The 15144-nt window shown below is 41.0% G+C and overlaps 1 protein-coding gene across 1 annotated transcript in view; it reads right to left on the bottom strand.

Moving 5' to 3' along the window:
• Window positions 1–445: 445 nt before the first annotated feature.
• Window positions 446–15144, bottom strand: part of LOC115377863 (vesicle-fusing ATPase-like) — a 34733-nt gene continuing 20034 nt past the window's right edge. Inside the window, exons 13-22 of the mRNA XM_030077923.1 lie at window positions 13912–14007; window positions 13233–13389; window positions 12841–12974; window positions 12324–12390; window positions 11774–11853; window positions 10402–10536; window positions 9468–9581; window positions 3831–3886; window positions 3573–3647; window positions 446–2340 (exon numbers count right to left, since the gene is read on the bottom strand). Coding sequence (XP_029933783.1) covers window positions 3617–3647; window positions 3831–3886; window positions 9468–9581; window positions 10402–10536; window positions 11774–11853; window positions 12324–12390; window positions 12841–12974; window positions 13233–13389; window positions 13912–14007 — 870 coding nt within the window. The 3' untranslated portion in view covers window positions 446–2340; window positions 3573–3616. The remainder of the gene's footprint in view (window positions 2341–3572; window positions 3648–3830; window positions 3887–9467; window positions 9582–10401; window positions 10537–11773; window positions 11854–12323; window positions 12391–12840; window positions 12975–13232; window positions 13390–13911; window positions 14008–15144) is intronic.

The raw sequence follows: 15144 nt of genomic DNA, 5'->3' as shown, positions 1-15144 counted from the left end.
TTCCAAACTGTGATAGAAAGCGCTCCTTGCATAATAAATAGTATGATTACATACAACCTTATTAAAATGTCTCCATCGTCCCTAGATACATTAACCACACCCATAGTTAATGTCACATACATACACAGTCCATGTATATGAGCTTTCAAAAAGGTGACACTTATTTAAGCATTGCGGGCATGAGACCAAGGCTTAGTATGGAATATTATCAACGTTATCGGCAAACTCAAGACATTTGCTTGCAAAATAGTTACATTTAAAGGTTGCAGCGATGAACAGTAGGTAATGAAACCACTTATATAAATGCCATGTGGGACACAAATAGATGTTCTCGCTTTAAGATCAGGAGGAAATGTAGAGTTGCCAGTTGATGTTGCCCTGAAAGTTCATGCATGCAACTCAGGATGTTGTCACGGTCTTCACCAAGCAAAAGGAACAGGATACATACTTTTCTCTTGTCCACGTTTATTTTCAACAATACACTTTCAACTTGTTTAACAAAAGAGGTCAACAGCAACCCATGACTCTTCATTACAAATAGATCAGTGACAAAAGTGCAATGGTCACTGCAAAAAATGTACAGTACAACAAAAAGCTGGTAGATATACAGATCATAGAGGTGAAGTCACTTTTGAGTCAGTCGGTGAAACAATTTATTTTTTGTTTTCCATATTGAAATTCAAATGTGTCAATTTTTCATTAATTTGTATTGTACTATAAAATTAACTGATCATGTAAATTTAAATTGACTGAACTCAATGTGAGCTGATCCCAACTCTGAGATACATATCCACTCTGTACATCGACACCAGTGTCGACTCATTAATGTGGAAATAGCCCAGCTGCTGCCCTGCTGGCTGCAGAAACAGCAGTGTTAAAGCATGCTCACATGCTGGGGGAGAGGTGCTGCCGACATGGGGAAAACATCAACATCCCTGGTACTTCAGGTGAGTAGCACTGTGGGGTCACAACCTTGCAGGACTCAATCAAGACATCTGCATCCAAGAGGAGATCATTTGCACAGACAGCGAGCAAGCCAGTAGAGTAGCTACTTGGTAAACAGTTGGCATACAGTGTTTTCCTGTTCAGGTGTACAGTGATTGCACAACACAGAGACAGAGAGGGAGGATTCACCGGTAACCACAAAGTAGCAGGGACATTGACAGGTAAACCCATACTGCATAAACTGCATAAGCTCTTATTTACGATGGGTGAAACTGAAAAGAATACAGGGAATTTTTTGACATGTTGCCTACATTATTTTTAGCTCATCTGTGCAGGTAAGCACAAAGCTTCTTCAAACAGTCTGATCTAGAATCATTGATTACAAAACTGGATCCGATAAACTTGGCTTAATGAATTTTCAAATAACATTTTAACATGCTTGGAGAATCGTGGTTGGTATTTGGCAAAAAAGGAGAATTAAGTGTCAGGTAAGTTTTCAATCACAGAAAATCAGGCTTCCCTTCCCTTGTGATTGTTTAAACTTCCCTGAGACATTTTAAAATTGTTTAAAATTCAGTGGACTGTGGTATGTGGTGATTAGATGGAGACCAGTCTGAAATCAGAAAAGCACCACTTTTTTGTCAGCCTGAGATCCTCTCGAGCAAACACAGAGGAGACTTCTGGACGATATGAGTGGCTGTAGTGTCTAATCTCTGCTCCTCCTCTGTGCCAACACACAGGACACTCAGCACGCATGCAAAGGCACAACAGAGGGCTGCAGACATCCTCCACAGAAAGTATACACAAAATCAATTTCAACAGCGGTGGCTTCCATTCTAAAAAACATTGTGATCATTTATTTGATCACTTGTTTAATACGCTACCATCGTTATCATTAGTAATACAATTAATTTATTCATAAAAGTATGGTCAAACATGAACAAGCACATATATGTTGTAAGACCAATGTGAGTAGATCTTTAAGTCACAAACCACCAGGTCTTGGAATGATCATAGTAAGAATCTATGCACACAAATATATAAACATACAGTTTTATAATAAATGCTCCTGCATGCACATTTACTTGCCGTGACTCATCTGCACCTAGAAATGCAGCTTTTTCTGCCCGTGTTTTTATACATAAAAACGCATGGAGTGCTAGGAATAGCACGTATAGATTACAACATAAACAGTACTTTTTCTCTTATTTTACACTTGTCCACATAGTGCTGAAAAGGAGGGGGAGGTTGTTTGGATGGGCACTGCCGCAGAAACCTGCGGTACGGAGAAGCAAACCAAGAGCTTCAGGGATGGATGGGATGTAAGGAGAGATGGAAAGTATCTCTCGCTCGCTTTTTCCTGCCAGCTGCTTGCAGGCTTCCGCTCCTCAGCAACTGAGTAAAGAAGACAAAAGTGAGAGAAGTCAGTCAGGCAAAGGAGACATGCTGCCACGAGAGAGCACCTGTCTAGCCGACCTATTTTGAAGCATACGGTGTGCTAACTATACCATAAGTCTCTGGGGCTGTGACGAGCGGCAAAGCTCTCTCTGCAAGTTGAGAAGCTGTTGAAGTTTTTGTTTTTTCATCAGATGGAGCTGCCTGTCCTCCCGACTGTGTTTCTTTCTTTTTTTTATTGTTTTATGTGATTATGGAGCCCCTGGGGTGCCACTGGATGGAAAATGAAACATCACAGTGGAAATTCACACCCTCAGTTCTGTAACCCCTATCCACAATGTAACAATCCATACTGTGGAGTTCAAACCCTGTGCCCATGTGCTGGAGTAAATCGTGTGCACAGTTTTGCAATTTCTATTCTCCATTTTCAAACTTGTGTGTACGGTTTAGCAAGCCGTGCCCTCAAAATACCTCTCCAGCAGCACAGAAGCTCCAGACAGGCACAAATATCTAGAGCAGTAATGCAAATTGGACAATTTGACATTCAAAATTAAAGCATAAAAATGAAGGCTGTAAAAAAAAAAAAAAAAAAAAAAAAAAGAGGAACAGCAATTGTGATGTATGGAACACAAAAAAATCTTTGCAAATACTCCACAGAATCATTAGGATTGCATTAAATTTGGAATGAAGCTTTAAGATATATATGAACAATTTAAAGTCAGTACAGTATGTATGGAATTTCCCGATTAGGCGGTGTCTTGTAGGTAGATACATTTAATGCTAAGGACATTAAGGATGATTAAACACACACACACACACACACACACACACACACACACACACACACACACACACACACACACACACACACACACACACACACGCGCAAGCATCTAAAACGCATGTCTACTGTCCTATAAAAATCCATTTCAGTATGGAGTAAAGGTACAATTACAGCATGTCTTCAGGCTATAACAGCAGCTCTGTTAAAGAGTGTCACAAGTTGTCAGATATAAATGTGGTATGCACAATATCTCAAACTCCAATTTCCAATTTACACATTTTTATTGCACATTTAGCGTTGACAGTTGCACTTTGTTGCATTTTGATGGGAGTCTTTCTTCAAACATGACAAATTTGGTCATTTTATTTTGATAGTCAACTGGTATTTAAGGTATTTAAATGATTACCAATGCGAGCAACAATGCGAGTGAAGCTTGATGCAGTCTTACCGTGACAGGATGCCTGTGTTTGACTATGTGGCTCCACTGGGAGTCTAGATTGCCACAAACTTATCAGAACCCAGTCTGTGGAGAATAAAAGAGCGAAAATATAAATCGTATTTCATCCAATGCACAAAATGTAAATGTTCGTGTTGATTGGAGGCGACGTGCAATGACAGATGTGTCCACATGCGATGCTGCTGTGTGTGTATGGAGCATCACTCATGACAATGTCTTGATTAAAGGAGACAAAAGTACAATACTTACGCTCCTTCATCTTTAAGTAGACTCAGGAACTTGGTAACCCTGTATTCAGGATCCATCTAAGAGAAAAGATTCATTACTTAATATACTGAATGTTGTATAAAAGCATAAAACCTTTAATTTTCCAATAAGCCATATGTATTGTTTAGAATAAATAATTCCCAGAGAAAAAAAAAAAAGAGACAAAATGTGGAAGCATATCAACAATTTCTGATTTGAACAAGTGGCATTCAGGTTCTGGAGTTCAAGCTTCAATTTGTAGAAACAGGATTTGCAGGAAAGTGGAGCGGGTGGGGAAGTAAAATTAATGTCAGCCTATGCAATAACTTATGTCTGGAATCGCCTGTAGCCATTGGAGTCAAGACATGAGAGCAGTCAGAACCACCGGAATGAGAGGGAAAAAGATAAAGAGGAGACTGAGGAGAGATTCTCTATAAAAGCGTGTGTGTGTGTGTGTGTGTGTGTGTGTGTGTGTGTGTGTGTGTGTGTGTGTAGCCAGCGCTGTGCGGCTGTTTGCAGCATGTCTCGGCAAACACGACTTCATACTTCTACCGGCTGGGGATGGGGGGGTGGGGGTGCTGAACATGGCCGCATTAGTGCATACCACAGCAATTACATAGCATCCAGCCTCAACAAACAGGCCATACACATCATCAACATACCACAGACACAGTCAAGGGGAGAAATTAACACCAGCTTCCAGTCAAATTTGGGTCAATTTTCGCGCTGGCTGGTTTGTTGAACCTACTAGCTGCTTTGTCAGGTAACAAACAGTTGTTTGGATGTCAAATTCTGCTGTAAAATGCAGCTGGCTGGTGAACTAGTGAGAGAGGTGGGCATATTTTGAGATGCACCAGCCACTTTGGGCTGAAGACAGAAAAGGTATTTTCCTATCCTGGGTGCAGTGAAAGCTGCTGCAAACCACGACGTTTTTGGATCACACAGAACCAAACTGTCAGAGCTTGATTCAGCCCTGGAAATTTGAGCCTGAACCTGACTGAAAAATCTCTTTTGGAACCTGAACCAAATCCAGCTTTTTAGGAGTCCAAGCCTATCTAAAGCCAAAACTAATAATAATGTGCTAATGATTAATTGAAAATAACAGTGTTTTTGTCCCCAAGCCAAGCCAAACCTGGGCAATTAAGTGAAAAATTCACCTTAATCTGACCCAAACCCATCCAATCCTGTCTCTTCTGGGTATAAAGGTCTGGGTCTAAAACTCCACAACACGCCCAGTGAGAGTTGAGCAGTTAAGTCCCTCGACTCTGGAACTACTTGTGTTCCTCCACTGGCGCAGAACTGAATCCCACCAGAGTTTTCTCTCTCGTCTCCCGACTCTGTCTTCCTCTCTACTTTCCAACAGTCTGGTTACTAAACATGTGAAAACTAGCAGAGTAGTACAATATTGTTTTTAATTAGCTGTGCTGCTGGAGTTGTTTAAAACACTGTTTATTCAACTTGTTGTTATGGTTAAAGCTAAACAAAAGTTTGACAGCTTTATTTCAAACAAAATGAATGCTTGATTTGGGTGGGAAAATTAGTGGGCCAAGAATATTAAATTACAGAGATGAAACAGAGGTAAGAAAAAAAGAATTAGAAATCAATGGAATTACACTTGATATCTATCTTCCACATACAAGTTATGAGTAATTAATCAAGCATAAATTGTCTCATAATCATTTTCAAAGACAGGTGTTAGACACTGAAACAGGTTCTTCAGTGAGTTGTTAAATGTTTACGTTTATCCCGCTAGTTAACTTGTGAATACAATATTCATTTGTACTTAAATACTTGCATGAATACATTTTTCCCTTCCATCTCTCTCACCTCCCTGTGAACGTGTGACCATTACCCAGCAGTGGCGCAATTAGTTTTTAAATCAGTTACACCTGTCTCCGTATGCTCTGAGCACCCTGAGGAAAGCCTGTGTGCTACAATATGTTGATGTGCTCTAATTCTTGCCATGCACCTCCTTCTTAAGAAAATGCTTCTATTTTGTAAGTAAAGGAGTGTGCCTTGGATTTTCACTCTTTGTTAATTCAAATACCAATTTGACGCAGTAGTGACAACACCACCACAGGGTGGCATAAATGTGATGACAACAGGCTGGCTAATTGTACCCAGCAGCCGCCACTGTTGCCAACTAGATGTAGCAACTTTTCAGACCTCCCTGGTGAATTTATTTCTTGAAAGCAACATCGAATTTTCACTACTTTTCTGGATGGGGGACAATGTTAATGTGCTGACTCCAAAAAAGCACATGGTAATAAATCGATACTGATGCAGAAGCATGTACAGCTGCATTGCTTGCTTGTGTAACCCACACACATTTGATGATTGCTTCCATAGACAGCAGAGCCCTTCCTTCTGCTGAGGCTGCTGCACGTATACTGATATGCAAAATTAGCATGTGACATCAGCAGGTGACATCTAGCAATGCTCATTTCTTGTGTCTCCTCATTAAAATACAAAGTCATTCTATCAACTACCAAAAAAAACAAAAAAACAAGCAAACAAACAAACAAAAAAAACACAAACACAAGAACCAGTGGAGCATTATCACATTTTAAAAAACAATGGGAAAAATAATGGTACAAATCCAACAGGTTAACAGCTCACAGTTAAAACTTACCAGCTTGTATAATATTGGCTATGCCTAACTTTGTTTTGCAATGCCTAAATTTCTTTCACTTTGGTGGCATTAGTGCTTCAGTTATCCCCCTTTCAACAAAGAACTTCAACAACAATATCAGTTTCAATGCTGGCAAATGAATTCACTTAACCATCTCAAGAAACCCAAGACCTTGTTATAAATCTACTCGCGCCGAAAAACTTCCACGACCAATTTAAATCGGAGAAAAAAAAAAATGTAAATGGAAAAGGCATTCTACGAAACTGCACTAAAAAAAGAGCTGCAGAAAAGATAGTTTCAAAGTACAAAGGGTTTATACATGCAGATTTGAACATGAACGCCTAGAATAATTCACAAAAAGCATGGCACCTGGGCCAAAGTGGGCCTAAGTGGCAAGCTTAAAATGATGAGTGGACGGCCTTTACTGTTCTTAAAAAATAAAATAAATAAAACAGAAACACTACATGGCATATACAAGCGTCAAATCTCCAAACTAGTGTGTTGATGAGAAGCCAAGAAGCTGTTATGACAGCTAAACCCTAGGTGGTCTTGTGATGTTTTATTTCTGTTTCCACTGTTGGGTGGTTTTTATGTGCATGTCTCTATTTTTAAGCCTGCCCTATCTGGTGGCCCCCAAGATAATTAACTTTTATTGAATTTGTACATAACTGTAGATACCACTTCATGGAAGTGTATAAGATTGTTCTTATGAGTAACTTCCCTCTGATTCAGAACATGTGAATGCAACTTGAGAGCTATGCAGAAAATGGTTTGAGAGCTATGGATGTATTGGATTCCAACCATGCAGAGATTGGTTTGTGAACTATGAATGTACTGGATCCCTCAACTCAACAAATCATCGCCAAAGCCACACTATTTTTCATTCCAGCTAATTGATGACAGTTTGTTGTGACTGAGACAGATTCTGTTGACTGGTGAGAATGCTGACCAGATGTCAAGGAAGTGGAAGGGCAGGCAGCTGGGTCTCTGACCTCAACTAAATGATACAGGAGTTGGATGGGTTTCAAAATTGGCGTCTGCGAATTAAAAATGTCATGTGAAACTGTTACTGAATTTCTGATGATAGTAATTATTTTCAAAGTAATGTTTTAGTAATTTAACAGTCTGTGTGTGTTTTCTCTCTAGGTCTGTGGCCTATATATCAAACAAACAAACAAACAAATAAGTAGTTGTAGTGTGTGTTTCAGCTTCTAGGTGTCTCCTAATGATCAGGCTTTGTCGCTGGCCACTTGCAGCGCTGGACAGAGGCAGAGAGAAAGATTCCCTTCTCCTACAAGAAGCCGATTCTAATCCCTTGTTTTGTGTATCCTTGACTCCTTGCTCCTCTGTCCTCCAGTTAAAAACCCAGGAATCTATCTCTGCTCACCATCTTTAAGGACGTCTTAATTCATTAAACGGCTCTGAAGATGTAAGTTGAGTTCAGCGAGGAAACACCGTGGCAGGAGTCTCTCCTGTTTTTATTTTTTTGTTGTTTTTTAATGACTGAGTGATGTAAGTTACCAGCGGTCCACCTACTTCACTTCTGGCATTTGGAATCACACCATGATCAGCACTTCATAAACGTGAGGGCAGATGTTAATTTTCTTGTCATGTGACCTACATTTTACATTTATTTGAGTCATCCCAAGGTTGAGACTTGACAGTTCTCAAATAACTATTTCGCGGGGATCTGAAACCTTGCAGGCTGTGAATAAAATGTCTGTTTGTCCTCCAATTCCCTAAATTAATTTTCCTCATCAGTGAAACAGTTAATGTAGAGATGATTTGTTCATATCTGACAGCTGGCTATATGCACTTACTACATCCATGCCATTATAACAGTGTTAAACTATTCACTTACTTTTTCACCTTGGGGCAGTCAAATGCAGATTATCACCTGAGTTAAATGATAGTTCTGTGTCAATATAGCTGTGCTGTAGTGCCAGTGTGAGCATTTATAGTTCTGCATAGCAAAATCTGAGCCAATCGCTGAAACACTGGACAGCAGAATCAAGATCTCACTAATTCAGCGCTGATCAAGCACAGATAATCATGGAAGCAATATTGTGTCCATTATTTGAAACAGGGACCCCACTCTAAGAAACACTGGCAGTGTCCAAAGAGATGTTTCGGCACATTTCTCACCATGAATTTAATGACATCTTACAGTCTAAATAATTGGGGGATGAGTTGGCCACATCAGCACATATTTGTAAACCTCATCTGTTCCAGAGAAGACAGGCGAAGAGAGACGACAACCGGCATCATAATGTCTTTTCTCTCAGTGAAAATCCACTCATAAAACACGGGAGTAGCGACCCGCTGGACCAGTAACAGATCTTGCGGTCTTGAGTTATCCGATGCGCAGTTACATTTTTGGAGAGCTGCACTTTAACTATGACAACAGCCTCTGTGAGCTGCGCAGGAGCCACAGAAACCTACACCTTATAGAATCACAGTGGCAACACGGCAGGAGTTTCAGACATTTGACATGTTCTTGGCTATTAGGCAGAGTGATAAAATACTTACATATGGAGGGACGAAGGAAAAAGAAGTTTTATATAATCTGGGACCTTTACACTGACTTCCTGAACATGGATTCACCCTAATGCCAGTGTGTAGCTTATGCTGCAACTGACATAACTAATTTTGATGGCGCTCAAAGGTCAGCAAATTACATCAAGCGCACACTATTCAAATACTGTAAACCCTTTAAACACATGTTTTTGATCAGGTCCACTAACATGAATTTACAATGAGACAAGAACAAAACTGGGATCATAATGGCATTCTGTAACCAGGCTTTTTTATAAACTAGCTCAGTGCCCCAGCTTTGTTGCTTTAATTACACACTAATGTCTTGTGGCAAAATAAATAAATAAATTCATAAAATATTCTTCTGATGTGCGTAATCTTGTTACTAATTTCTGGAAATCCTTGCCATCAGCACTGCACAAAAGACCTTAAGTATCACCATCGTAACTCAACCTTCTTTTTTCCTCTCTCACCTGCACAGCCATCTCGATAAGCATGAGCAACTTCTTTATGCCAATCCACAGATTCTGGCCCTTCACAGCCTTGGCTATGCTGGCCCGCTCTTTCTCCTGGAAACTGCCCAGCAGCTGTGGGGAGCAGACAGGGAGAGGGGAGTATGTTGGTGGGATGAATAAACTCTGCATGGGATTAAATTAGGCAAATTTGTCATTTAAAAGACCAGCCATCAAAGCAGTCACTTAAACCCAAAACCGCTGCGTCGACCAAAAGGCAAGATCCAAAAGAAGTTAAGGACCCACCCTCCAAAAAAAATCTCTTTGTATGCTTTAATAAAACATTTGAGGGAAAAAGAGAGTCTTCTCTCACTGCCCTGAACTGAACTTATATGTATGCATTTATACCTTTCATTACCACTGACCCTTTTCCAAAACATTTCATACAATTTTAAATCTTTTTATGTTTAACTGATTTCCCCATTCTTTCCAAAATCAAAGAATCAGATGGTAACTTCCCTTGAAATGAATGCAAATCATTTCTGAGTTTGAGAGACAAATGATGTATATGTGCTATCAGATGAATTAGAACAACTAATTTCCTACTTTAGCCAGAATATGGTAACTTTTTAAAGCAAACCAAATACTCATTATCATTTGCTGATTACCTGATCAAGATGAATATCCTTTTATTTTGGAATCACACCCATATTTATTCCTATGTATGCATGTAGAATGCATGACACTGGCATCGTGTGTGTGTGTGTGTGTGTGTGTAAGAGAGGGTGCCCTCTCTGACTAAGTGTATTCAATTGTTTGAGGACAAAGTTTAGCTGTGTGCCTTGAGCGTATGGAGCTTTATGTGCCTATCCTATGTGCCTGTTTGTGAGAATAACTTATGGGTATATGTGTGTGTGTGTGTGTGTATGTGTGTGCGCGCATGTGTGCGTATCACCTCCAGGGCCTCGACCAGCTGCTCTCCCCTGGAGATGTTAGGGATGTGGATCGTGGTGCTGAAGGCATCTAACATCTCCATTTCCTGGAGGACGTCTTTACGGCTGGTGGTGCCAATGATCAGCAGCTTACGACCCTGAAGAAACAGCAGACATGGCTTCAATAATTCATTTATTCACTTTTTTCAGTCATGCTCATTAGGGAAATACCCTTGATGGGTCACCAGCCCATCACTCATCTCTCAGTCACACTAGCAGGCAATTCCTGGTCTGGTTCAGAGAGACAGAAACAAGGCACTGCAGGAGAAGTAGGGGACGGGTGAAGACATGTAAGGTCAAGAGTTTTATTCTAAGTTGTACATACTGTATATTAAGAATGCATTTGAAAGCTTCTGGCATGGAGAGGTGTAGGAGATTTGAACTAATAAATAATAAGTCACACAAGCAAGAGCATCAATCACATAGCTAAAATGTACATCTAATGCACTATTCATATGTTTGCTTTAGTCAGTGGTGCATCTTGTTTAGATGAGGTGCTGTTGAGAGAAGAGGAGAAGAGAAGAGAAGAGAAGAGAAGAGGAGAAGAGAAGAGAAGAGAAGAGGGAGGTGACGAGACAAGAGGAAAGAAGCAAAACAATTGTAGCTTCGGTAAGCCAAGGAGTTGGAGAAGGAAAAGGAAGAGAAGAGGAAGAAGGAGGAGGAGAAGCAGAGGAGCGGTGAGGAGAGAGGGGGATTATGGCTGCCGGCTGCCCCCCCATGGCGCGGGGGGTTGTGACGCTGCATGCAGATGAGGTGCCACACAGGCGGCAGTGCTGCCAGGTCCCGGCTCTCTCACAGAGCCCATTCTCCTCCATGTCCCCCTGGCCTCCCCCGGCCCCGGGCACCCCGCTGGGCCCAGCGCTTTACAACCCCAGAGGAGCACTGCAGCCAGGCATTCAACTCCAGGCCCCGCGCCACTTCTCATGCACATACAGCCATATAGTAGGCTATACTCTCATTCACAAACCCGTCAACAACAGAACTGGGTTAAAAACAGTCTCTCGGATGTACACAAATGCACACGCATGGACACACACACACACACAAACACACAAATGCACGCGCACACAAACTACAAGCAAAGAAACTAAGAGAAATGGGTCTCTACCACCACCACCATTCAGTCAGAACACAACAGCCCTGGACCAAAACACTCGCTAATAACCATACGCTCACACACAGTCACACACATATGCCAGTCGCAGCCGAAGACCTCCAACAATTCCTGGGAATAGTTTGCATCAGCACAACCGTGAGATCTGCTGCCCTCCTTCTGCCATCAAAGGAACAGCAACATCACATTGACCAAGCTAGTGATGACTGTGTTGGGTTTACCTTTGGAGGAGGTTTCTTCAGCAGAACCAGGAGAGCTTGCAGGACCAGATTAGAGAAACGAGGGCCAATCGGGACATAGTCTGAACATGAGACGCAGAAATGGGATAGAAATAATGTTTTAAAAGAGAACAAAATCTTGAAAGTCTTGCAAAAGCCCCGATAACCAAGGAAAAACAGTATACCCAGGCACTCTGTCTTCAGGAAAAAAAAAAAAAAAATTCTAGGGCAAAGCAACAAATGGCCATCATGTGTCAACACTAAGTCTTTGTCAGAGATTTGAAATTTGATTTGAAGTAATATTCTACTAATTTACTCTGAAATTACTGAAATTCAATTAGCAACTCATTTCACACTAGTTGACAAATGCATATTAGATTTCCATCCAAATGAAAACGGCTCTCAGTGTAAAAGAAGTTTGTGCACTTTTGTGTATTTTATTTTGTGTTTCTGAAATCCATTGACCCTGAACCAAACCACAGCACAAGAATCCCACAAACAGATTTTTGCTTGCTGTAATAATGTGGCTCAGTTAAAGAAAAACTGTTCTCACCCAACAAGCGTTCAATGTCATCCACTACCACACAGCTCAGCTGGGACTTGTAAGCGTCTTCAAATATCTGTCAAAAGGAGAGATAAAGCAAATACAGATCAGGGAAACAAAAACTTGTGAGGATGCATAAGAGCATTGTTCTTGGATGACTGTCCGAGGAAACATCTGTGAATTTAGATTATAAATTGGGTTCCTACACATTCCCATTCCCATGTCAAAATTTCACACTTTTTATAAATTCTCCAATAATTTCTTCAGTAAATTAAAATAAAGTATGCAATATAACAAATCCAGATTATTCCTCACAACATCACAACATGGAAACTAGAACTAGATAAAATTTAGTATCATGCACGTAGCAGTGCTGGAGAACATTTTACTGAATTTTGTATGATTTCCAAACTTTTCAAGACACAGAAATGATTTCCACCCCCCCCCATACTTGATCAGACAAGACTGGTCTAAACTACCTCTAAAGGCTGTTTCTCTTTAATAAGCATTATCTGGGGTGTATCACCTTTTTGATAGCCTGGCATTTGGCGATCTCAGAGTGTCCGATCATCTTGTCAGGGGAGCAGATCTTGATGAAGGGGAACTGGGAATCTTCAGAGATCTTTGCTGCCAATGCTGTCTTCCCACTGTTGGGAGGGCCTGGGGGAGAAGCACAATCACAAATCAGCCAGATGTTTGGCCAAACTGCCCATTTTTAATCACTGACAACAGATATCTGTCACGAAGGTTTTCAGTTTTGCCTCTAGGGCCTTTTGGTAGTTTTATTTATGTGTTCCAGTCCTGGCGTGTGTGTGTGTGACTTTGTGTGAGTATCAACACACTCGCTTGATGCCTGCGTGCTTAAGCTGCACTTTGTTAGTGTGTCTATGTGTGAACATGTGTGTGTATGCGTCATACCTTCCAGCAGCACAGAGACCAGCGGTGTGCGGTCGCTGTTCTTAGTCTGTTGCACCAGCAGCTCCCCGTCCCCCAGGACAGCCGACACAGGGTCACCCCACCGGATGATGCCATTCATGATGTAGCTCGCATAGTCTTCTTGGTTGGTACCGAATGCCTGGAGGGGAAAAGAGGTAAAAATGAGAAACTGAGCGAGAATGAAATTTTGAGTTTTTATTATTTAACTCTTTTATGGCTCATGTAAGTTCTTTGTCTGAAGCAACAAGAAGGGAATTTAAAAATATTCACTGTATTTGACAAATTTTCCTTATATTTCCTTATATTTTTTTATATTTTGAATGATATCCGACACTACTGCATGTATGCACCAGAGTAGGTTCATTTCTGGTCTTCAAACATGTAGTGTAACCACTGGGAGTTTTCACACTCCCTGTCGTGATGTCACACCCACTGGCCAGTGTGTAAGACTGGAAAAACTTGGAGTAATAACTGGTAATTCAGGTTGTCTATTACAAATTAAGTTCAAATATACTTTGACATGAGAACTAACATAGTTCAACTGCATGATTATTGGTATCACACTCCAAATAGCTGATAAACTGCAGTTTGTCATCTGTTATAGCAGTGAATATGCAGTACATTGAGTTGTGTGCTATAGACAGAGAGAAATGTTACTTACAGGTTTGATGTCATTATTCAGCGAGGCCAGGAAGTCATGTCTGTGGACCTGCAGCTTCTCTGCCGTCTCCATGTCTACCTCCACTGTCGCACTGGCCTAAAACACACACACACACACACACACACACACACACACACACACACACACACACACCAAAACATAATATAGGCAGATTTAGTTTAACCTCATTTGAAACTATATGACATAAAGACGCCACTGGTAACAAGCATGTCATGCTAGATCAGCAGGGTGGCTAAATAATGCTCAAGTTATGCAACATTTTAGCAAGGAGAAAATGGCACAGTCATTTTCAAAGCATTCCCTTGACCTTTCACCTCAAGATGTCTGAATGAAAATGGGCTCTATGAGTACCCACGGGTCTCACCATTCTTGAGTGGTCAAATTCTGCACCAAATCTTTGTAACAAAGGGTATCAACTTATGAGACACAAATAGGCAAGGGAATGGCCATCATATACTTCAATCATAATGTTCTAACCCTTACACATTCTAAATGAATAAATAAATAAATAAATATTACAGATTTATGACTAGAAAAACTTGACACACAACGCTGAGCTGCATCTCAAAATTTACTTCAGGTTTCCAGCTTCCAGAAAATGAATACCACTTTTATGCTGCATCTACTGTTGACCTTTTATCTTCCCCCCACGATCCCCTGCCCCCCTCTGCCTAAAATGGGTCTAAAAAATGTGGCTGGAGTGGAAGAAGTTAACAACAAGGCTGCAAATAATCAGCAACTTTACTTATTGCATAGATGAGCTTCATGGCCAGCCACTGTAATCTATTACATGCTGTATTGTAAATCAGACAGATTGTGCAATCTGTCAGGAGACAATGTACTCCCTCAGAGCAGAAAGGTCAGAGATGGGGGGTGGGGGCAACAACGCGTGCTGAGAGGAGAAAGGGAAAGCACCACAGCCGTCAGACATGTGTAAAGCCCTTGTCCGTCACATATCATCACCCTCCAATATATGCGCCTCGGAGTGGGTCGGTGTGTGAATGTATGCATGCGTGTGTGGGAGGGCAGAACACTTAACAGACGAGCATTTCGCCTTATCTGTGCGTCTCAGTGAGCTGTGTGGGTCTGAGCTTGCACACCTGATAAAACACTTAAGTAGATGTGCACACACACACACACACACACACACACACACACACCTGGGCTCTGTACCCCATCATTTAGGTCTTTCTCTCTCTGCCTTGCACATAT

This window comes from Myripristis murdjan, chromosome 19, assembly GCF_902150065.1.
Source record: "Myripristis murdjan chromosome 19, fMyrMur1.1, whole genome shotgun sequence".
Classification (NCBI taxonomy): domain Eukaryota; kingdom Metazoa; phylum Chordata; class Actinopteri; order Holocentriformes; family Holocentridae; genus Myripristis; species Myripristis murdjan.
The sequence above is the reverse complement of the archived record's forward strand: the minus strand, read 5'-3'. Positions and strand labels throughout refer to the sequence as shown.